General features: G+C 57.9%; 2 protein-coding genes across 3 annotated transcripts in view; both read right to left on the bottom strand.

Moving 5' to 3' along the window:
• DUSP8 (dual specificity phosphatase 8) overlaps positions 1–11,152 on the bottom strand; it is a 39,226-nt gene extending 28,074 nt beyond the window's left edge. The window contains exon 1 of one of the 2 annotated variants that reach the window (XM_066997940.1): positions 10,997–11,152. The gene's annotated coding sequence lies outside the window, so the exon portion shown is untranslated. Of the gene's footprint in view, positions 1–10,304; positions 10,377–10,996 lie in introns of those variants that run through there. The other variant, XM_013191672.3, reaches the window with a different exon arrangement.
• A 5,345-nt stretch (positions 11,153–16,497) lies between these two features.
• Positions 16,498–23,375, bottom strand: IFITM10 (interferon induced transmembrane protein 10). The gene is made up of 3 exons (XM_013191564.3): positions 23,281–23,375; positions 21,987–22,404; positions 16,498–17,393 (listed from the first exon to the last, which is right to left on the bottom strand). The coding sequence occupies exons 1-3, from the start codon at positions 23,304–23,306 to the stop codon at positions 17,244–17,246; spliced, it is 594 nt and encodes a 197-aa protein (XP_013047018.3). The 5' UTR covers positions 23,307–23,375; the 3' UTR covers positions 16,498–17,243.
• Between the last annotated feature and the right edge of the window lie 347 nt (positions 23,376–23,722).

The raw sequence follows: 23,722 nt of genomic DNA, 5'->3' as shown, positions 1-23,722 counted from the left end.
TTTGGTCTATGGACTGGAGGAGGCTTATGAGGCACCCTGATCAGTGTAAGCCAGCAGTTCTTGGAAGCTCCCACACTGTTAGCCCTTGTGGTGCAGGCCCCAAAGGAGGCCACGGAGATGCCGGTGGAGGGCACGGTACTGCAGCAACAAGGCTACACGGTGCCTGGTGCCGTCCCTCTTGTACAGGGAAAGGTGCTGCATGCCTCAGCCTCATGAGGACTTTTACACCAAGGAAACAAAAGGTCCTTACCCCAAGCCCAACACTCATTTCTACTGCACCATATCTCTGTGTGAAATGACAGGGACCTCTGCTCCCCATCACCAGACCTGGAGGACTGAGCCAGCTCGCAGGGAAAGGACACAGGGCTGCAGAATATGAGGATGGGGGCTTCAGCATCCGCAGGTCTCTGGCCCACGACCCTGGCATTAGCAGCCCCGCCACGTCCCTGGACAGCTCCCCAAAGCAGGGGGTAGATGTCCCTGCACCACACGCATGCTGTTTGCACATCTATTCAACTTAAGGGGAAAAAAAAAAATCCCCTAAATGCTGCGACAGCGCTGGCCCCTCCTGGCACAAAGTCCTTCACAGCCCCGTTGCACGGCGGCGCCGCTGCCCCCGGCCCCACGGCGGGCGGCTCGCGGTCCCCCCTCGCCTCTCCCCTCCCTGCAGCACTCCTCCAGGGGGGGCTTAAAAATTGAAACAGTTCTAATTAGGGGGTGATAGGGGGAGCGAGGCTGGCTCCTGCTGGGATATGACACACCTCATTACGTCGCTGCCGCCTTGCCAGAAGACCCCCTGCTGTACCTTGGCTATAGAGCCAGGGCACTCAGAAAGGATGCAAATTAGCCAGCTTTTCCCCTCCGTCTTTCTTTCACACCCCACTCCCCAAATCGCTTTCTGCTTCCCATCCCCATCAGGACACCAGGCTGCGAATTCTTCTCAGCTCTTCCAATTACATCCAAGAAATAAAAGGGAGCAGAGGGAGGCGACAGACAAAAAGATGGGGATAATGCCGAGGCAGAGGGATAAGAATGAGAGGCTGAAGTGGGAGGAAGGAATGATCCGATGCATCGGACACGTCGCACAGTATCTGCAAGATAACAGGATATCTGCTCCCCAGATAACGAGTGAGGGTGAACCTTGGGGGGGTCAGACACAATTAGAGGGGCTTGGGAAAGCCAGAAGATCCCTGATCTCCCAACAGGTCTGGGAGAAGCCTGTTTGGAAGAGGCTTTCCACGCACCGAGTTCTGACAGGTGACCGGCAGATCAGGGGGATGAAGTCAGGGAAGGCACAAGAGGTTCCCCACCTCCGCTAACAGCCACCCAAACAACTGCACAGACGTCCGTTTGCTCCAGCACGGCCAGTTAGAGCTCGTGGCAGAGACAGGCGACGCAAGCGAGCCTGCTCTGACATCCAGCTCCAGCAGGGAGATGCAGAGCAAGGCAGGCCCATGCTGCCCCCCCCCGCCCCTTCCTGGAGCCTTTCCCAGGGGGGGAGATGTCCGACAGAGTGTGGCCATAGGCAGCTGTAACCTTGGTGGTAGACCCAAGATTGAGAAGGAACCGGGTCCTTCCAAGCTTGCACGTCACCCCCTTGTAGGCCAACCCAAATGCAAATGCCAAGGGATTGGGAAGGAGGAGGCACGGACAGGGAGCACCACGAAGTAGGAGGTCTCCTGCCACCCCACCGCGGTGACCGGGGACTTGTCTCCAGCACAGGGGAAAAGGTTAACCTGGGACCTAAATTGGGGTTTCAGAAGCATAGCTGTGTCCCTCGCTTATCAGTTTATTAAAGCCATCTTAATCTTCTTGAGTGTTCCCGAAGAACATTACCATAATCCTTTAATCCCACCTCTCCCTGGAGTGCCTGTAATGAGGGAGATGGGCGCAAGGCTTAGCTGAATGGGGACAGCAAGGCAGGAGGGGCCACGCTGGGTGGAAGGATGGGCAGAGAGCCTAACACACAGCCTGGGCAACCACCGGCACTCTGTCCCTGCTCTTACCTCCACGAACACACGTGCTTTGTGAAGGGTGCCACCAGGAGCTTGGCACAGATGGGTGCTGTGAGCCAGGCTAAGGGCAAACGCCCTCTCCATCCTCTTCTGGTCAGCCAGAAGGAAGAAAACCCCAAACACACCCTGACCTGAGTCTGGCCCTGTGGCAGGACGGACCACGGGAGCTCGGCCCTGCGCAGGCCCAGCAGTCACGAGGGGGAGGCCACTTCCTCAATTACTTCTCTTGCATAAGGCCCCAGCAGAGGTACGTGGTTATGGGATGGGCACGGATCTGGTTTCTCTTGTACCAGAGATGTTAACAGGAAGGCCAGCACATTTCTGAAGCAACCATAAACCTCACCAACCGGTGCGTCTACTCGTCTCACCAAGCTCATAGCTGTGTCCTGGAGATCTCTACCCTCCACCCGTGGTCCAGTTCAGGAGCTGCTCCTAGCTTCCTACTCTTCCACGCTTTCCTCTTCTCCTAGCCCTTTCCCACTTCTTTTCACTGCTGTTTTCCATTTCCATTCAAAATAAATAGGGGCAGAAGTGACCAAAGTGAAGAGGAAAGGGAAAAACATCTCCAGGAGAACAGCCACAGTGCAGACAACAATTCAGCGGTGTTTCCCAGCCTGCAGGGACACGCAGCAAAGGACCTCAGATGCACTGCTGCTCATCTCCCAAGGTATTTTGGAGACCTGGACCTGCTTCTAGCAAAGAAGAACTTGCAAAATGAAGAAGCTGAAGAGCAGAAGTAGGGTAGGGCTGACTGCTCGTGGAGGATGCAGAGGTGCTGCGATCTGCCCCACGAGCCGGCCTGCACAGAGGTGAAGACATGGGAAGGGTCAAATCTGGCAACGGGGGTGCTGGAAGAAGCACCCACATGCCTGAGCACAGAGCTAAGGGATCAGTGATGCCCTGGGGACAGGCAGCTGCGAGCCCACCAACCTCCCAAGGAGCTGTGGGTGCCCCGTGCCTGGAGGTGCCCAAGGCCAGGCTGGATGGGTCTGGGGGCAGCCTGGGCTGGTGGGAGGTGTCTCTGCCCGTGGCAGGGGTTGGGACTGGGTGGGCTGTAAGGTCCCTTCCAACCCAAACCCTTCTCAGTCCCATTTCCAGTGTGAAACGTGGCACCTCTGCCAAGCTCTCCAGCCTTTCTCCATCCCCATCCCCATTTTTTCCAAGTCCTTCAGCACTTAGCAAGCTCCCCTCGGCAGGCTCGTGCCGTTTGAGGGATTCCTAAATCACGGGCCTACGGCTAATTATTATTATTTCGCAGCAGCAATCAGGGACGCGGGGCTCATTAACAAGTTAGCACCTCTGGTTTCCCTGGAAACCCGCAGCTGCCAGGCAACGGCTGCGGCTCCGGCCCGAGGCGATGCCACCGCGGTGCCTTCGGCTCTGTCCCAGCCCCAGAGGGATGCTCGCTCCGTGTGCCTCCAGCTCAGCGGGACGGGGCACGACCAGCCTTTAGGAAACCCTGGGGTGCCTCCCCTTGCTCCATCCCATCTGCTTCTAAGCTCGGCCCACCCATCGACGCCCTTCTGCTTCGCACAGCGCATCCTGAACGGCGCAGCCGCCTCTCCCTCCTAGTGAGGGGTGCGGGATTTCTCCCACGGAGGGGGATTTGGAGCACAAATGATCCCCTGGGGTGGCAGCGGGACAAAGCCGTGAGGTGCCTGCAGTAGCCGCATTGGAAGTGATGTAACCACTGCCAATCCCTTAGCAGCTGATCAAGATCCCTTTAAAAAGCAGCACAAAAGATTTCTCTGCTGGAGATGGGAAAATGGAGTGTTTTTTTCCTCCTCCTCCTCCAAACGAGGTTAAAAAACACCGCTAACCACATTCACTAAGCCAGACACAAAGTCTGCTTGCCCACCTCTCCCCGGAGAAGCTAAAGGGTGGGGAGGAAGGACATTTCATGACCCCCAAGGAGCATGAAGACGAGACAGCAGCACTGGGTTGTCCGTCCGTGGCTGCTGCCCTCTTCTCACCCTCTGAGACCCACAGTGGCTTTCCCAGGACAGACCAGCACCACACAGCCTCATCGACACTCATCTCGCTTCCCCGTTCTCCACTTCTTACACACCACGGGCGCCTTCTCCCCAGGACAAGAGGCCCTCCCCGGAGGAGAGCCCCCGCACAACCCCTCCGTGCAGAGCAGCTTTGGGAAGGGGCAGCCTCCGCACGGAGGATGCTGGAAGGAAGGAGCTCCTCCATCAGAGGACGTGGCTGAAAGTTGTACCAGCAACCTTGGGTGGGCTTGGGTTCTGCTCCCAGAACGATTTCTGGAGATCTGAGTGCCGCTGGGTCAGGAAAAGCCAATGGGGAAGCACAGCAGGCTAAACTGCCAGAGTCTAGGTGACAAAGCCACCATCTCCTCCTCTTAGACTCGTACTTTTAAGATGATTTATGTGTTTTTCCCCCATAGCATAAGCACAAGCTTCCATTTTAAAGCCTACAACAGCCAAGACTGAAGGTTATCCCTGACCAGCCAGCCATTTGCCCATGCTGAGGACGGAGTGCCCAGGCATGCTGCTTTCTAATACCAAAGCTATCCCATTTCCACGCTCCTCCTGCCAAGCTGAGAGGCGGCCAGGCTCATGCCTCCGAGCCGAAAGCACCTTCCCCTTTGAGCAGCCTGGCACACATCACGTCGGGCTGGAAGGCGGAGGACACGAGGTGTAGGATGAGGGGAACCCAGTCCCAGTGATGCTTTAAGGGCCCTCGATCCCCACCGCCTGATATCCCCACCTTCGCTGCATCTCCGCTGGATAAGGCCAGCAGAGACTGCTCCGTGGGCTTATCTTGGGATCTCCAGTAGCTTGTTTGCCTTTTTGCAATAAGAACAGACCGAGGCAGCCCAGAAAGGTATGCAGCTGGATGCTTCAGGAGGGCTGGTCCGGCTGCCTTGTCCCAGGACAGCAGACACCATAAATACCTGCTGTGTGCAGGTTGGGTTTCCTGGAGAAAGGCTTCCCACTATTTCCCACAACCCCTACATGCTGAGGGGAAGAAAGACAGGGTCGGGCTGTGGTTCTTCAAGGAAGCAGGTCAAAACATCAGCAGCTATGCCACTCTGTGCCCACTGAAACTCTGGCTCTTCTTAGGAGACCCAAAATTCAACCAAAATGCTGATTTTCCGTGGGGTGACACATCCACTAGGGCGGTAACACGTGCTTTGCAAGGCTTTCCTGACCTGGCCCAAGGCTTGCTAAATTTCCTACACGCACACAATAGCTGAATTGTTTGGGATGAATTAGCACTTGTCAGCTGGGGCTCTACGTCTTGTCAAGACACAATGAGAAAGCACCAACTTGGGGTTGAAAAGGATTACCTTCATCAAGAAAAGACACCCAGGACAGGCAATGACCAAGCTAGCATCCCTACCCCACTCCCTCCTCCTGCCCTGGGGGCTGTGGTTTGTCACCAGCTGGTTTCGTTTGTTTAATCTGAGGTGACACGGGGGTCAGACAAAGGGTTTGGCAGCTCTCCCTCCATCCTCACCACACCAGACAAGCACGAGCCTATTGACCACATTGCCCTGCAGCCCCTACAGCTCCTGGTGCGAGAAGTCCCACAGGCCAGCCTGTTGGGCTGGGCATCACGGCGTTGTGTACCACGGGATTTTCTCAGTTTCAAAATGAATAAATAAATAAAGTGATGCATCAGGACATAAACCCAAAGCTCCCCCATCCTCCTGCCAGCTTCCACACCAGAAGATCCAACTGATCACTGGTGGGGCTCCCACGACTGTAAGTGTGTGTGAGCACACCCAGCCTTGCCCGCGTAGGGCTGACCCCAGCGAGGTGCCACCAGCTCAGCCCTCCTCACCTTCCCACCTGCCTGGCACGACTCCAGCGGAGCTCGCACTTATCTCTGTATCAGTTACTGCTGAATGAACCCTGCTCAGGTGCCAGACAAAGAGGCAGCCAAGCTCAAAGCAGGAGGGATTGCGAGGATGACACAGAATTACAGGCATCAGCATTCAGCAAGCAAGCGGAGAATGCACCGATCTATTTTTAATGGTACAATGCAAATGCTCGACAAAAGGATGTGTCTAGGGAGATTCTGCCCGGTCAGAGATTTGCATTTTTTTTTTCCCCCTCATTTTTTTTTTCTTTTTTTCCATCAGCCAACTTCACTCGGCGTGCTGGAGGCGCTTTGTCCCTCTAGCACCCTGCAGAATAATTCGGAGTGCCACCTGGGACATCCCTACAGGGTCTGCTGAGCATTAGATAGGCGTTAGATGGGGATGGCCATTCACTGCTCAGCTTTCCTGCCCCACGTACATGCAGTGAATGTATTTTCCATGGGCCAGCTCGCCTGTCAGCAGTGCTGGCACCCTCTCGGCACCAGCTCTCCGCTCATCAGCCGCCGGTGCCAAGCGAGGCTGGGGATGCGCCCGCCTGATCCCCATGCAGGGCTCGCAGCCAAGCAGCAGGAGATGGCATGAATAACTCCACTCGAGATACAGCTCGAGCAGGACCAGGCTGCCATCACAAGCTCGGAGTCTGGGGTTGTTGATGGCAAGGTGAAAACGGTTGGGGATGCTGCATTTCAAAAGAAGGAGAACGAGGGACCCTCAGTGTTTGGATGGCCTGGATTTACCCAGCAGAGGCTGGGTTTCAAGGGGAGGTGTGTAATTGAAGCTGATACAGGTTTAATGCGTGGGGATGGCTTGACTTGCTTGTAGAAAAATACCTGCAAGCACCTAATAAGCAGTCTGTTCCCACCAGGGCTTCTGCTGCATCAGCTGAATTACCGCTTGCTCGCTTTAGACAGCAGTGCTCCTCAAAGAACTAAATCCCCTGCTATATAAAAGAAAAAAAAAAAAAAAAAAAAAAAAACAGGCAGATGAAAAGCTGTGGATGTGGGCACACCGCGCAGCTATGTGCCAGCTGAGTAAGGCCGGGAGGCAGGGACAGAGCAGAAGCGCGGCTTTAGCGCGGCTTTAGCAGCGCGGGAGGACAGGCTATGGGGGCTGGATGCCAGGGCCGTGCTGTCACTGCAATCTCCATACGGGATCAAAGCAGTGGTCTGCCGCGTTTCAGGTCCCCTTGCCATCACCGCCTAACCACAGGCATTTTACAACAGCCTGGGAGCAGCAGGAAGGCAGGCAGCTACGGAACAGTCATAGCATCATTTAGGTTGGAAAAGGCCTCAGGAGCAAACCCAGTCCAACCTCTGTCCCTCAAAGCAGGCCTGACTTCAACACCAGAATGGGTCGTCTTGTCCTTCTGGTCACCAAATGACCCGTTCCCAGTCATCAGCAGGCTCAGAAAGGAGGCTCCCCATAACTCACCCTACAGAAATGCCACCCGGCAAACCTTCTCTGCAAATTGTGAGGGCACCCTGAAGTGCTCCAGAGAAATTCCTGAACGACACAAGGTCTCTGCCCTGAGAAACCCGAAGGCTTGGTTTAAAAGGAAAGTTACAACGAATGCAGGCAAGTCGTGCACATGCACGCCAAGGTGGGCGAATGGGGATCACGAGGGCTTTCCATGCACACCAAGCAGCATGGAATAAAGACATGAGAGAAATAGGACAAAAAGAGAGAATCGAGGAAAGGTTTCTAGCCCTGTATACATTGCTGGTATGCTCTTAATTAAATGAAGTCAGTGCAAAGCACATCGCTTATTTCATACAGCACAGCCCCTGCACCACTGCTTGCACTACCAGACTCTGCATGCAGGGAACCAGCTTCCCGTGAGCACCTCCAGGTTCTCCCCCAGTCCCTGGGCTCACACTGCACCTATCTGCTGAAATGCCAGTCCTACAAATAAGCACCACTTGGCACTGATGGAAACCAGAGGTCCTGAGCAGCAGCAAAACCCCCGGGAGCGTTCCTTGCAGCACCCACAGGCTCCCTCCATGCAGGGGATTCTCCTCTCCCTGCTCTGCCTGGCTCTGCGGGCAGCCTCAGCCTCCATTTCCCATTGGCACGGTGGGTTTTACAACCCCCCCGTTCCCTCGGCTGTGCTGTAAGCTTGCTCGCCACGCATGCGCAGGGCTCCCCGAGCAAGCTTGAGAAAAATCTTGAGCAGAGAGCTTGTTTAGCTCCTTATCTGATGGACGATCCCAGGCCACTCGCCTGCCTTCCCCAAGCATGTCAGGTGCCTCCTTCCCACTCGGCTTCAGGTGGGACAGGTGTATCTTCAGAGACGAAATTTTAAGGCTTGAAAAACAGGTTTTAAAACCCAGAGGGCAGCAGGATGCCGAGGAGCGCTCGCCAGCTTTCCCCGCTGGGTGAGGACGGCGCTGAAGGTCTGGCTGCAGGAGCTCCCTCTGCATAGCAGCAAGGAGAGGAGCAGGGTGAGAAGAGGAACGGGAGCAGGTCCCCGCAGCCAGCTCTCCCAGATGCTGCCATTCATCCCACAGCGGAGGGGAAAAGGACCCACACCTCCTAGGCTGGTCTTCCAGCTGCCCCGCCAGGCAGAGGTGCCGGCATTTGCAAGCTGCTTTTCTTTTATCACCCCAGCAGATTGAGTTTGCTGTAGCTGTTTGAGGATGACGGCGGTGTCCTACAAGCCAGGGCCATAAATTAAGGCTGCCAAGCACTGGAGCACCTCCTTTTCCTGCTCCCATCCCAGATACTGTGAACGTGCTCTGCACCTGCGCACAGCCAGGGCTTTGGGATCCGAGCCTGAACAGAGCTGCGCCACAGAGAAACTAACCTCTGATCCCTACCAGCAGCCTCACTTACGGGCAATGGAACAAAGCAGAAGAGGAAGGCACCTTTAGCATACCCCGTGTTTGTTACGTGGATTAACACAGCTGGTGCAGGGAGAAGGGGTAGCGATGGATGGAGTAGGACCTTGTTCAATCCATCCCCGTGCTGAGAGAAGTCATTTGGAGAAATCCTGCTGAGCCGCAGCCCCCTTTGGGGAGGTTTTTTTGGGCAGGAGGTCGCAGGGGGAACCCCGGTTTTCTGTGGGCCACACGCTATGAGAAGCCTTACCCGGCCCTCTCAGGCTTTTGGGCAATCATAATTGCGTTGTGCTGAATTTTAGAGGACAAACTCTCCAAATGCAGGCACCTCAGTGGCTTTCTCGGCAAGGTGCCTGGCACCCAGCAAAAACATGCAGGGCATACAAACCCTGTGCTATATTTGCCATAATCTCCACGCAGTGAGTCTCCCGCTGTGAATGCTTTTGAGGAGCTCGGCCAGCTTGCTCGGGTCTCCCAATCCTAGCTGAAGCTGGATTCCAAAAAGCAGTGCTGGATCCAGGGCTTCCTCCCCTGTTCCCTTACCTTGCGTCAAGGCAGGGACAGCCGCAAGCCAGGGTGGGCTGAAGCTCCGCGTGAAAACCCCTTTGGTGTGCACCGCTGCCATCTCGGCAGCAGCGCTCGCAGACCACCCGCAGCCAGGTTTGTGCTGTTCGAACCAATTCCGAGCGATGCAAGCAGCACAATTCAAGAGCGATTCAGAGGCTCTGCCATTGCAGAGAGGCATCCCAGCATCCAGCTGCTGCTCGGCAGCCCCAAATGTCCCCTCTGGTCCCAGCCGCTCGGGCAGCCCTCCCCAAACACACCCTGCCAGCATGGCTGTGCCCGTCACAGCCGGGGAGAAGACATCCGCATAGCCCTCGTGGCTATTCTAGCCAGAAATCCCCCATCCATCCAGCTATAGGTAGGTGGGTTTTCTTGCTGCAGCAGCTCATTTTGCTTTGGGAGCCATCGCAAGGAAAAACAAAGCAAGCCAAAGCCAACAAAGTCTCTTCTGCAGCGCGGAGCATCCTCCCGGCACAGCTGCCCTCCACCAGCTGACAGAGGCCGAACCTGTATGCGCCAGCCCCCGAGCATCCAGCCCCCGAGCATCGAGCATCCAGCCCCCGAGCATCCAGCCCCAGAGCATCCAGAGAGCATCCAGCCCTTTGGAAAACAAAGCTCCCTGCAGCCCCGCTTCTGCCATGCCCTGAGCCTTTCGCCCTCGCGGAGGACCAGACAATACGAGCCAGCCTCAGACACTGCTCCACAGGCAGGCTGCTTTCAAGGTTAACATGGCCCCTGGGCTGCCAGGCACTATCCTCAGCATTGCCTGCTGCTCCCTAGGCTTCTCGACCATTCCCTGAGGGGTCCCTGTCTTTGCACCCCAAGTTAGAGGGGGTCACTCGTCCCTGCTAGCTGCTTGGGACAGGGACGGGCTCTTTGACACATGCTCATGCGGAGCTGCGCTGCCCATCGGGGAGCTGCTGACACCGCCGCAGTGCAAACAACAAACGCATCTGTGCCCTGAAAATCCAAATATCCTTAACAAAACAGCACCGCACCGCGTCCTTCCCTCCACCAAAACCGCAAATTACTGACCTGTGCACAGAGCTCCCCCAATGTGAGCTGAAGCACTGACATCAGCTTTTGCTGTTGCTCAGGAATTTAATTCTGGGGGAGGAGAAAGGGGTGGGGGGCAGAGCAGGAAGGAGAAGGAACTTATTTATCAATAAGGGAAATAATCACGGATCTTGTAAAAACAACCAGCGCTGCACACAGAAACCAACGTTTATCACTATGTGATAACTTGGGGGGAAGGTCAACTGCTCCCCGCACATCAGGGGAGGTCAAGGGGATAATTTCCAAGGGGCAGCTCAACTCGTCAGTCGCTCGGAGCCGCAGCAGCGAAGCGGTGCCGAACCCACGCCGGCCGCGTTTCAAAGCCAAGGACACGGGGTGCCCCTCCGAGCTCCTTCATCCTCCCCAAACCCAGACGCTCCCCCCAGCACCAAGCAGAAACACCTTCCCACCCCATCCCCTCCCACCCCATGCCACCCTAACACCTCCCCACCCACCCCATACCCTTGGGGACACCCACCTCCCCACCTCCCCACCCTCTCCCCCTACAATGCTGCCCCCCAAACCCCCCCAGACTCCCCATTTCGATGCTTTCCGACCTCATTTTTTTTTCCTTGCGCGCAAACACCCCTCCCCGTTTTTCCCCTCCGGGCACCCAGAGGGGATGGAGAGCCCCCCCCCCCCCCCGGCCGCCCCCCCCGGCCCGCACTGACCCTGGCGGGGCCAGCCGCGCCGCTCCGCGGGTTTTCCGCTGGCGCGGCCGCTGGCGGTGCCGCGGGGCCCGCATCCCGCACCGGGGCGCGCACCGGGTGCGCACAGCTCCGCGCTGCTCCGCGCCGCTCCGCGCCGCCGGGAATGCGCCGGCGATGAGGTCATGCCTCGGGAGGGAGGGAGGAGGGGGGGGGGGGGGGGGGGAAGGAAAAAAAAAAAAAGGAAAAAAAAAAAGAAAAAAAAAAGCGTTGACGTCACCCGCAGCCAATCAGCGCGGGAGGAGCTGGGCAGGGTGACGGCAGCCCCGCGGGCGCGGAGAGGCGCGGAGAGGATGCTGAGGGGGGTGCGCGGAGGTGGGGTGCCCCCACCCCCCAAAGTGGAGGGCAGGTGGAGGTGCTTTGAGGGAGGCCGGCCTTCCCGCTGCCGAAATCTGGGTGTTAACATCCACCCCGCAGGCTTTTTCGGGGTCCGGCCTCCGGTCCCCGCTGCCAGCCTCACCCAGCACTCCGCTGGTGGCCACCAAAGGCGGACTCGATGGAGACCAACACAACACGAGGCCGATGGAGGCACGAGGATGGAGGCCGATATGGTGTGAAGGCTTCGGCCTCAGCCCGGCCTCCGTCATCCCACACCTCAGCAGGACGTGGAGGCCACGCGGCCCATGTGCAGGTGGAGGACGGAGCTGGGGGTTTGTCCTTGGAAGTGGCCCGGCAGCTCCAGCTTAGCGAGGGATTAGGGTTTAGAAGCTTTGCTGGCGCTTAGGAAATCAAGGGAACCTTCCTCCCTGCTGCTGATACGGATGCCGGGTGTTTTGGAATTAACTCTCTTCTCTCCAAACACACAGTGTCATTTTTTTTTTGTAGAGCACCAAGGGTGTAGAGCCCCAGCTGCTGGGACACACCGTGATGCTAAAAATCTCGCTGTCTTCTCTTCTGCTGGCACAAAAATCAGTCCAAAGCGTGTTGGTGGGGAAAATTCTGCAAAACCAGGGTTACTCCACCACGTGCCTCTAAACTGTGTGGGTTTAGGTCCTGGTAGCATAACTGGTGGGAAGGTGCTGTGCTAGCACGGGGCCTTGCTTCTCTACCTGCTCTGGAGCACTCGTGGGCTAAAAAAAATAAGAAAGACCCCTTTTCAGGGGCAAAAGAAGGAAAAAGAAGGGATAGGTTGAGCTGCTAACTCCCGCTGAGATCTGACCTGCAGAGCAAGCAGCAAACAGGAGGAGAGGGGGAGATGTTCCTCCAGCCAGGGGATGGGGGGGACGTGGCTCTCACGGGATGCTCAGGCCCACAGCTGGGCAGCTCTCCCACACCCACTGCTGCTGTGCCGGGCTGGGGGGAGAAAGCAAAACAAATGATTCACGGGCACTAAACCACTGCCAGGATTGCAGGGGCCAGGAGCAGGTGGCGAGGGAGGCTTGCAAAACTTCACCTGACTCTCAAAGCCTCAAGCGAACCCGATTTAGATCCCGACCCCGTCCGACCTGAAAGTCGTGGTTCTGGCTATGCCGAGAAGGGCTCCCCGCTCTCTGCGGTGCTATCAGCACGGCGTTCAGCCGAGGGCAGGGCTCGTGGGTGCTCATCCACGCTCACCAGACCCTCAGCATCCCTACGTTACACATGGGAAACGAAGCAGGGAGAGCTGGGATGGTGCTGTGATGGTCACACGGGCAGAACAAAGCAGCGTCGTGCTCCCGGCTCCCATGTACCAGATGTGAAGCCATTGTCACCGCCAGGGGCCGGGTCCCCCCTCCCCAGCACGCTCGGAATGAGCAAAAACACTGCAGCCAGTTGCTCGTTGCTCACGGGGAGTGCTTTATTTCGGATAAAAAGCACTTCAAAAAGAATTCGCCCTCTTCGCCTCACTCTGCTTTTTCCTCTTCCCCAGATTTCAGGCGCATCTGAAGATTGATTGCATCCCAGCTACGTGGTTTGAATGCAAGTTGCGCTAGCACACGTAATAGTTTTTGCTAAAACGTTTTCCAAGACCCGTAATTGCCATCGCAGGCCTAGTGAGAAACTAAAAACCGAGAGAAAGAAACTGCTGCCAAACCGACGAGTCCATCAAAAAGGAGAGACTTGTTCACCAACCTGCAATTGCTTTAAATGCACAAATATGTGTATTTTTTACTCTCGGCTGGTGCTCTGTGCCGGGCTATTGGTGCAGCCTGTGAGGAGGAGCGCTGCCTGGGGGAGCCCTGCTCGCTGCCTGCCTCCCGCAAAGCCCCAAATGGTGTCACCGCGCTCTGTACAGTGCGTGAGCAGGAGAAAGCCCCAAGCAGCATCACGAGGCAGCCTCGTTTCTCGCAGGGAGGGCTGCACAGCATATCTCTCTTTCTTGGTTTCCCTGAGAAGAAAAATATCTGCACACACCCGGCGTGGCTCAGCACTTCCAGCTGCAGCGCGTGCATGTAGCAGAAGCAGCGAGCGCGCAGCGGGTTGACTGCAGCAGTGCGAGGCTGGGGGTCTGCACGCCGTGCCGCTCCTCTTCGTGCTGCAGCAGCGCTCCTTCTGCAGCCCTGGCTCTGTGCTGCCAGGCGTTCCTGCCAAAGGGAGAAGGGGAAAGCAGCACAAAGTCGTGCATTGAGTAAATTCCCTTGGCACGGAGCACAGGTCAAAGGCAGGGGATGGGAGGAGCGGGACCTTTGTACCGGGCACGGAGCGAGCACACTGCGGGATGCAAAGCCGGTGGTGGCAGCTAGCTCTCCTAGAGGCTTTGCGGTGACAACCCTTAGCACAGCTGGCCTTTCTCCCTGCAGGCTGAAATGCTGTGGTCATGCACGTGGCTTTGCCCTGGAAAGCGAGGCTGAGTGAGGAATTCACTTTTTGGTGTGCCAGAAGCTGCCTGGGGTCACGCTCACACCTCTAAGGGCAGCAGGAGGGAGAGGACGGGGCCAGGGGAAGGAGAGAGGTGCTAAACGGTTTGGTTTCTGTACAGCCAGGCCTTAAAAAAGGATCCTTGCCCCATGCTTCTTGGGGGCAAGGCATGGTCTTCCCTCTTTCTTCTCCCACTGCTCCTTGCTGCATATGAACCAGCCCGGCTCAGCGCAGGGGTGAGGGCTCTGTCAGCTCCAGACCCTTTTTCCCTGCCCCTCTGCAGGTTTTTGTTCAGCTGCTCACCAGTTGCTAGGATTTTGTTGTTGTTGTTTCCTACGTCGCTTAAATCGTTTTCACTGATGAGAGCATCTGCTGCCATCTGTGCCTCCCCCTCCTTCCCCGCACCGGTCCGGGCGGCGAGCTGGGCGCCGCAGGATCTGTGCAGCCCGATCCTGCCCCGAATACCGGCACAGAGAGTGGGGCAGAGGCAGCTCCATCAGCACCCCACTTCTCCCCCTGCATCTGCAGGTCTGCAGCTCCAGCGGTGCTGCGGTGCCCAGCTCCCATGCCAGACCAGGACCCAGTGGCACTTGGCAAGGCTGCAGCTCCGCAAGGCCCGATGAGACACCTTTGAAAATACAGTGGTGAAGGGACTTCGGGAAGGCCCCCCCTTTGTACTGTAATTTGGGTATCGATGCAAAATCGGGGGCTGGCAGCTCTCCCCCTGTGGGACCGCGGAGCTGCTGGGCCGGGCTGGGAGGTCGCTACCCGAATTAGCCGCCAGCGCCGCGCTGCAGCTTGCCCTATTTATCACAGCCAACCCGTGTAGACGTAGGAGAGCCACGGGGTCACGTTTGCTGCCGGGAGGAAATCCAAACCAGTTTAACCCAGCTGGGATTTGCCTGCAAACTGGCTCGGCAGCCTTCGCACGGAGGTGGCATCACCCAGCCTGGGGCTTGCGTAAGCACGGCGGTGTTTGCTCACACGCCAGGGCACCCACACCCCTCTGCTCTGCACGGCCTCGCAAGGTGATTTCGAGAGGTTCCTGTGCCCAAAGCCACCTTCTTGTCCTCCTCGGCTTGCTGGTGGTGCTGGGCAGCAGGGACCACGGCGGAGCGGTGTGCGGGGGCCCTCTGCCTGCATCCCGCAGCACGGCTGCAGGCGGGCAGGAGCTGCAGCTCCTCGAGCTGCTGGCGGGGCCGTCGGTCTGCAGAGACCACAAAGAGCAGATGTTGGTCCGGGAAGGACCTCGTGATGTGTAAAAATTCAGCTCCGTGTCTCCATCAGCCTCTGCTGATGCTCCGAGGTCCCCCCCGAAGCCGTTTCTTCTCCAGGCTCAGCCTCTCCTCCCATCACCAGCCTTGGCAGCCTTTCCTGAGCCCCCACCAAAAGCCTGTCACGTATGGGGGCCCCAAACCAGGAGCAATATTTTAGACACCACCTAACGATACTGACTAGTGGCAAATAATCCCCACCCCCCCCGCCTTCCCGTTTCCCCCCTCTGGAGCTAAAGAAAAAGAAAAAAAAAGAAATCCTCATCAACCTGCCAAGCTAAATTTCCTGGAGGAATACAATTAAATCTTCATGTGGCAATGCGACCATCACTCCCGATATCAAATGGCTTCCCAAGCCAAGACGGTTCCTCTCTTCCACCCCCTCCGCTCGGTTTTCGCTCCTGCTGCTGAATGCAACAGAGGCTGCGGCTTCGCAGCCAAAAAAAGGTGCGAGCTGGAGAGCGCCCAGTGAAGTTGTGAGTGGCAGAAGTGAAAAGGCAGAGAAGCAGCCCTTGAAATCCTCCCTTCTGTTATGTTGGGTGGCAGCCTTGGCAAACCCTGAAATTCCAGAATTTTCCTGTACAATTGGGAAAAAAGAAAAAAAAAAAGCGATGAGAGTACCTGTTGTATTTGGCTGCTGCTTTTCTTTCCTTTGTTCCCTCAAAGATTAAAATAAAATAAAATCAGAAAATAAAATAAAATAAAATAAAATAAAATAAAATAAAATAAAATAAAATAAAATAAAATAAAATAAAATAAAATAAAATAAAATAAAATAAAATAGAGATGCGCCCGATCAATTTGCAGGGTTGCTGTGCACCTCAGCCCCTCCACAGCACACTTCAGCCTTGGCACGGAGATGCCTCGTACAAGGTGGGTGTTGCCAGCAACAAATAATAAACGTGAGGGTTGCTGATAATAGTCCACCCTGTCTGTCCCTGACAGTTTGTGCATGCAGAAATGCTGCGGAGTCAGTGCAGTGTTCCCCCTGGTTCATTAAAGAGGCAGTCCGTTGGGGGAAGATGCTGGCAGCCCATTTGTCACGCCGGTTAAAGGCAGGAGAGGCTGCCTTTGGGTTGCTCCTGATTTTTGCCAGCTCTGATTTTTTATATATATATAATTTTTTATTTTTTTTGTGTGTGTTCTGAGCAGGGTGAGAAGTTGGGGCTGGCTCCCCGGAATACCACCCGCAGGGTGGCCGCGAGGTGAGTGGGCTCACAGAGGGTGATGTGCTTCCCGGATTTTTGGTAGTTCAGGAGGTGCCTCCCACTTCAGTCCTGTGGTGACATCTAAATCTGCCCCACACATTTTGGGTTTTAGGCCAATTCTTGCCATGCATTTGAGGCATTTTTCTCTTTCTCTTCATGCACAGAGTGGGAGAGCGGAGGACAACCCGAAGAGTCAGCGCAGCAGACCAGACATCAGAGGTATCTTTATTGACCGTCTTACAGAAATACAGCAGCACTCGGTTTGGGGGGGGGGGGTGTGACTTCCCCAGAAGGTGCCTTCCTTCTCAGCACTGCTGGGCCATCCCGAGGAGAAATCTGCCCTTTAACACACTGGGGTTCATCTGGAGGCTTTGGCGCTCTCCGGGGACGGTAAGTTATTTCAACTGGCGGGTGAAATTCAACAGAAATGCATCAGAAAAGGAAAATAAAAGGTGTGTGGAAGGGTGGTGGGCGGCCTGATCACACCTGACGTGCTCTGAGCCTTGCCATCCCACTGGCCTCAGGGTCTCAGGCACGTTGCTTTCCTCCTACCACCCCGCACCCCAACCATGCCCCCAGCCCCGGCTGCACCCCACAGACCCCCAGGGCCATACTTGCAGCTGCGAGTCACACTCAGCTCTCAGCTCCGCATGCCCTCGTCACATAGCTTTATTTGCCATAAAATAAGCTTTTCTTGGTCTGCCTTCCTCCCTGCACTGCTGTACAAGTGAAACCCTTTCCTACAACAGCCCAAATACTGTCTACGGCCAGGAAGAGTAGGCTCAGCTGGGCTGATAAACTCATTTAACTTTTATTTATGTGTTTACTTTTTTTTTTTTTTTTTATCAAGGTGGAGTTGTTTTATTTTTTTGCGTCCTTGCTACAGGAAACAACTGCAGACACTTCTGGCATAGAGGCATCCTGGCGGCGGCCACTGCTGCTGGCCTGGCGCTAGTAGTCAGTGAGGGGGTACCGCAGGAAGATGAAGATGAGGATGATGCAGAAGGTGGCGAGGGCTGAGCTGGTGATGTTAAAAAGCCGGGCAGTCTTGGCATCTTCCACTGCCCCGTTTAAGTCGTTGAGGAGCTTCTTATCCCGGACCTGAGACAGGAAAAAAAAAGAGAAGTAATTGGGAGATGTATTGTGCTACTATGTAATACATGAATTAAAGTACTAAAAAATAATAGTGCATCCCCAGGGAGAGCTGGGTGCTGCCGCATCCTCCTCATCGTGCCATGCCATCCTAGCAGCTCTGGGACTTGCATCATCTGGGCCGTAAGGCTGGTGTCTTGGGGTGTTTGGGTGCCCCCTGCTGCACCAAGGCACCCAGCGTGCAAAGCCGGTGCAGGATCCGACCACAGCTCGAGGGCTGGGCTGGCAGCCCTGGGGTACCAAGCTCCTTCTGCAGCTCTCCTGCAGCTGGGGGCATCTCCACTGTTGACTTCCAGCCCTAAAGCACGGGTGCTGTCTAATTATCCTGCAGGCTGGGACACCCGTGGGCTCTTCTTGGGGTGGGTCTCCAGCTGGGTCAGGAGTTTGCGTGTGTCCACACCTCCTCCGGGCTGCCAGGCAGCAGCAGTGGCACTGGCAGGCAGGGGATGGTGTCACCAGGCAGGGGACGGGGTCACCAGGCAGGGGATGGCACCACCAGGCAGGGGATGGAGATGCCCAGCAGCAGACCCCAGACCAGGGGTGCTGTCCATGCCTTCCTAGCAGGGCTCTGTGCCCCTCTCCAAACCCGCAGCCGGCCCTCGGCAGCTGGAGCCCAGAGGCCGTGGGGTGGAAGGACCAGGGCCTTTTGCCCCGTTTTGCCTTTCCCGCAGCAGGGTGGGAGCATCCTCAGGACTGTGCAGGGCTGTGCCTCGCTGCGTGCTCAGAGGCCCCAGGGCCGTGCTGCTCTCACAGCCCGCGCTTGGTGTGGAGCAGGAGCGAGCTGAACGCTAGGTGTCGGTGGCAGGCTGTGAAATCCCGCAGCCAGCCCCAGAGTCCTCCTAGAAACATTGAAAGCCTTTTATCGACCGGGAGCTTTCTGAAAACATCCTGCGATGCATTCAGACCACGTCTCAGCCACTTTTTTTTTTTTTTTTTCTCCCTCCCTCCCGCAGTGCTGTCCTGAAAGCCTGGTGCCGCTTGCCCAGCATGGGGACGGGCAGCAGAGCCCCTCAGTCCCGCTGGGCCGTGCTGCTTCGAGGGACCGAGTCCTCAAGACGGTGCTTCCAGCGATGGAGATGGCCCGAGGGACAGCAGCAAGCCCGTGGCGGCCCCTTTTTGGCAGCCGTGTGTCCGGGATGACTCGCCTTGGGAACATTTCTGGGGATTTCGCATCCTCCTGGAAGCCTGGGGAGATGCTGGGAGACGTGGGGCTCTGCCTTGGGGCAGCAGGCCCTGTGGTGCAGGGCAGCCTCGGGGAACCTTGCTCTGCGTCCCGCCGGGGAACCCAAAGACAAACCCCGCGGAGTGGTGCGGACGGTGCCTGCTGCTGGCCCCCTTGCTGTGGGACCAGCTCCTCCTACCAGCTCCAGACGAGTGCCAGAGCCCCTGCAGCACACGAGCATAAAGAAGAGGTGTTTCTTGCTCCAAATTGCTCGTGGTCAAAGCCTGGAAGCTGTCTCCTCCCTTCTCAAGGTGGGGACAGGTCCCCAGGGTCACAACCCCTCCTCTCTGAGCCCAGATGTGGTGTTTCCTTAGTCACAGTTACTTTTCTCATTGTCATTTTGACCTTACCACCTTGCCCGAAATTATTAGGGGATTTCGGCCCACGTAATACTAATTTCGGAGAAGGCTTGGGATGCTTATCCTGCACCTGCTGACCTCAGAGCACTGCACGCTCCCCCAGAGCACTGCACGGTGGCTTTCTGGAGACACCGCCAAGGTAGAGCTTAGCTCTGACCCAGCTTGGCAATTTCTACTTCCCTCCTCCATGTCACCAGCACAAGCTGGCGGTGGCCTTTCCTCCACCCCTGCTCGCCTACCACCTCCCTGCTGCTCACCTTCTCTTCCTCCACCTCCAGCAGGCTGGTCCCCAAGGGCTCTTTCTCTCTGCTCTCCCACCTGCATCCCCTGCCCTTCATCCCCTTGGAGTTTTGCCTTCACCTCCCTCTCCAAGCGCTCTCCTCGGCTCCCACCACCCCGCTTCTCACCTCAGCTCCTTCAACCCCACTCCATGCTTGCACCCACCCACCTCTCTTCCACTGCATGCGATGTGCAAGGCCCCTTTTCCATCCCTGCTGCTTCCCGCTCCCTTTCCACCTCCTTTCCTGCTCCCAGGCTCAGCCCCTCTCATTTTTAGGAGCTGAGAGCTTGCCGGGTGGGTGCAAAGTGCTGCGTCAGCTTCCCGGAGGAGACAAATGGTTTGTTGATAACGAGTCTAAAGAGGCCGTATTTAAGGCAGCCTGGCGCTTAGTATTCAGCCAGCAGCTGGTTGGATGGATGCTTTGGGAAGAGGCTGGCTTGCCTGTAAACCCATTCCCAAGCAGGGCTCTGCTTCCCTCTGCATCAGGAGCTTCTTGCTCCGGAGGGCACCCTCAGGTTTGTTTGCTCTGTAGATTGCCTGGGACCTCTCCAGCCCACGTTTCGCCCTTGTGCCATCCATCACCTGGCTCTTGCCATCAGTTTCTCCCCACCAAAAAACCTTTGCTCCTCCTGAAGAGCGGACTGAGAGCCCGCCTGGGAGGCACTCCCTGCTCCTCGGGGTTAATAAACACCGGGGATTTCTGCCGGTCCGCTTCCACTCGAGAAGGTCAGCGGGCAGCAAGAGGGGGCAGCAAACAGCAGCACCCAAGGCAGGGTGCTGAGGGGCAGGCAAGGAGAGCTCAGGGGGCTGTGCCGGGCCACCCTGCATCTCCTGGTGGCAGGAAAGCTCCAAGAGCAGCTTCACGGGCTGAAGGGGCCGCGAGAGCTTCTCGCTGCCTTGATCTCCTCACAGCCCAAGCGAAGCTCCCTGATCTGCTTCCAGAGTGTGCTGAAACAGGTGGGAAGGCGGCTGCGTGCTGAGGCACCCGCTGGAACACCTCTGGGGCCTGGGGCACAGAGGAGCCCCTGATTTATTAGCAGCATCAGCCTGGCAAGAGCAGGTGACGTTCATGGCAGCGTGCTGTTTGCGATAACAAAAGCAGTCGCTCCTGAGGTCTCTAGATGTGTGAGTTATTTAAGGGAAATGGAAAAGCCCTCACCGGGGAGCCGTGCAGTGCCACCAGCGTACAGACTGCAGCTCGACCAGGAAACATGGGCTTTGCTGGCCAAGGGCTCTTCCTTCGAAGGTCCCAGGGAGGGCTCGGGGAGGGGAAGCCCTATCAGCACCCTGCTCGGGCCCTACGAAGCACAGAAATCCCCAGGAGCTGGGGTGCAGCTCGCTGCTGCCCCACCGCCCTCGCACCTGGCTGCAGAGGGACCCGCAAAGCCTGGCTGGCTGCAGAAGAGATGAAAACAGGCTTCAGGAGAAGTGCCCCTAACATCCCACCTGGTGGGGACAGCATTACGGGAAGGTCCCCGATGCCTTCCCCAGCACCCCAGGGGCTCCCCAGCCCAAACCTTTTGCTGCCACCTCCGTGTCCCCATTTCGTCCCAGCCCCGCAGCAGCCTGAGAGGCACCAAGCTCTCGCCAGCCCTCCTGCCATGTGCCAGCTCTGACCTGTGTCCCCGAGGGACATTTTCCTGGTGTTTTCCCCTCTGGCAAGGAGTCCCAGCCGCTGGAGAGCTCCCAGAGCAGAGCAGGACAGCTTCTACATGCTCAGCTCGGCTCCGTGCCATGTCCGTGCGGGGACCACCACGTCCACCCCGCAGTTACCGCTTCCCAAAAGAGCCTGCCACAGCCATCTTCTATTTTTCTCTCCCCGATTCAGGGCAAACTTGCCCATTTCTGTTCCCTTTCACCAGTTATTTATTTTCACACCAGATTTTTATGCCCTCTAGACTTTTTGCATACCGATGCTCTGTCCCGGCGCGATGCTCCAGCCCCGGCTTACTTCTGGGCTCACTTTGGGGTGAATCGATCTGTTTCTGTGGCGAGGCCGCCCTGCACGCTGGCCTCCCACTAAGTGCTGCTGCCAGCAGGCACCAGCTAGCCGCTGTCCCCGAGCTGACACGAGCGGGGCCGCCCCGCAGCCCCCGGGCTCTGTGTGCACATTCGGGTGGTTTGGGGCAGGGCAGGGCAGGGCAGGGCAGCCCCGGGCCCTTTCCCATAGCCACCGGGTGCTCTGGTGCCCCAATCCCACATCCCGGCCGGGCTGCTCCCCCTGCAGCTTTCCTCTTTTGGGGTTTTTTAACAAGAGAAAGGGCAGGAAGCAACGAGGCAGGGTTACTCTGTGCTTTGCCAACCTGTCCCCCTGCCGCTTGCTGGCAGCTGGGTGATGCTGGCCAGCAGCTTCCCCTCCTGCCCCACGACACGATGCTGCCGGACCGGGGCCCGTCCTGCTGAGCTCTCTGACCCCCCCCAAGAGGGGACCGAGCACATCCAGCACGAGCGGAGCCCCCCTGCAGGGAGCCCCCTGCAGCTTTAGGTGCCCCTGGGGACACTGGGGCCGGCCCAAACACCCCTTCCCCACCCAAACCAACACCCCCAGCTCCAACACACATCCCCATCCCAGCACCCAGAGGGAGCATCCCCTCCCGTTGGTGGCAGGGATGTGAGGGACATCCCAAAGCGCTTCCCCCCCCCGCTCCCCGTCCCCCCTCCCCGGGGCGCTCGGCACTCACTTTGAGCGAATAGGCCAGGGCGATGAAGCCGAGGCAGCAGAAGTTGAGGTACACAAAGTTGAAGATGGACCAGAGATAGTAGTCGTTGACCTCGGTGGTGTCGGGGTAGATCTCGATGACGGTGGTGGGGTTGGTCATGGTCTTCTTCTCCACCGAGTGCTTGCACGGGACCGCCGGCCGCAGGCTGTCCCCTTTGCAGCCCTTGCTCTCCATCAGCTGCGCGGCGGACGAAGGGGACAGGACGGGGGACGCCTGCCGGAGAGCCGGGGGCTTGGCGATGCAGGCGAAGCAGCCCTGGGGGGGACCCTGGGGGGGCCGGGGGGGCCAGGCCGCCCCCTCGAAGGGGCACGGGGGGCCCAGGGGGGGGTCCTGCGTCCTCTCCGTGGTGGCGGCCGCCGCGGCGTCACCGCGCTCTGCCCTGGCGGAGGGAAAAAGGGGGGTGAGGGGAAGGGGAGACGGGGTGACGGGGTGCGGGGGGCAGAGCGGAGGGGGGGACAGAAAGGGGGGACGTGGGGGGGAGGCGGGAGGCAGAGAGAGGGAGCGGGTGGCGGAGGAGAGAGCGGGCAGAGGAGCGAGGGAGCGGGCAGAGGAGAGGATGGGGAGGGCAGGAGGAAGGGGAGGGGAGAGCAGGGGACCACAGAGCTGTGGCTGCATCTCAGAAAGGGAGAAATTGGTGAGGGGAGAGGGGAAAATTACGGGGCAGCACAGAAAGAAGGGAACAAATCGAGGCACGGGGAAGCGCTCGGGAAGAGTGGGGGGGTGGCGGTGCTGCAGGGAGAGTTGCCAGACAGCCGCGCAGCCCCCCGCTCCTGCCCGCAGCCCTCCAGCTGTCCGGCTGTCTGTCCGTCCGTCCGTCCAGGCCTTCTGCTCCCCGTCCCATGCCGGGATGGGAGCGGGTTGCTGGAGGCCGCCGCGGGGCTTTGCCAGGCTGTGCGGCGGAGCTGGCTCGGTGCGGCACAGCAGCCGCGTCCTCCCTGCTCCCCCTCGCTCTCTCCTGCTTTGGTTTTATTATTATTATTACTATTAATTGTTATTATTATTTGCTGAGCCCTCATCTCTGTGGGATTCCTGATGGGGTTGCGTTTCCCAATCCCTTTCACCTGCCAGCAGTTCCCCCCCCCCCCCCCCCCCCCTCCCTTTTGGAGAATATCGTGGCCGGAGACGAGGAGGAAGAGGAGGAGGAAGAAGGGGAAGAGGGGACGAGGACAGAGAATGGGGAGGGGGGGGGGTGGGAAGAGGTTACCCGCCCCTCTAAGCCCCCTTGTAGCCGTGCAATTAGGAGAGAGCAGTCCACCTCTCGCCACCCGTCCGTCCGTCCATCCGTCTCCTCGGAAGGCATGGGGAGGAGAGGCAGGGATACTCACGGGGAGGGATGCGGGGAGCCGCAGCATATCCGGCTCAGCACTGCCTCTTCCTCGCTGCTGGAGCCAGGGGAGGAGGGGACGGCAGCGCCGGGGGGGCTCCCCAGCAAGGGGGGGCATGCAGGGGTGGGGGGGTCAACGGGCAGCACCCCCAAATGTGCTCCATGTGGTAGGGCGACGAGGACGTGGCGTGGCAGAAGCGAGGTGGGGCAAAAAGTGCCATCCGTGCCCTTGGGTGGATGGAGAAGGGATAAATCCTGCAGGCACCGAGCACCTCATGGTGTTGGCTGCGGGATGCAGGGCGCGTGGCCGCGTTAGGGGAGGGCGGTGGGGATGCCACGAAGACCGGAGTCGCCCAGGAGGACCTGGCCGTGC

Source organism: Anser cygnoides, chromosome 5 (genome assembly GCF_040182565.1).
Source record: "Anser cygnoides isolate HZ-2024a breed goose chromosome 5, Taihu_goose_T2T_genome, whole genome shotgun sequence".
Classification (NCBI taxonomy): domain Eukaryota; kingdom Metazoa; phylum Chordata; class Aves; order Anseriformes; family Anatidae; genus Anser; species Anser cygnoides.
The sequence above is the reverse complement of the archived record's forward strand: the minus strand, read 5'-3'. Positions and strand labels throughout refer to the sequence as shown.

What these genes read in the sequence shown, in the direction of transcription:
- IFITM10 (XM_013191564.3), bottom strand. Translation starts at nt 23,306, where the DNA reads ATGGACGGACGGACGGGTGGCGAGAG. An exon ending in GGACGGACGGGTGGCGAGAG is followed by an intron (nt 22,405 to 23,280) that starts GTGGACTGCTCT and finishes TCCCTCCGCCAG; the next exon opens with GGCAGAGCGCGGTGACGCCG. An exon ending in CCCTGGCCTATTCGCTCAAA is followed by an intron (nt 17,394 to 21,986) that starts GTGAGTGCCGAG and finishes TTCCTGTCTCAG; the next exon opens with GTCCGGGATAAGAAGCTCCT.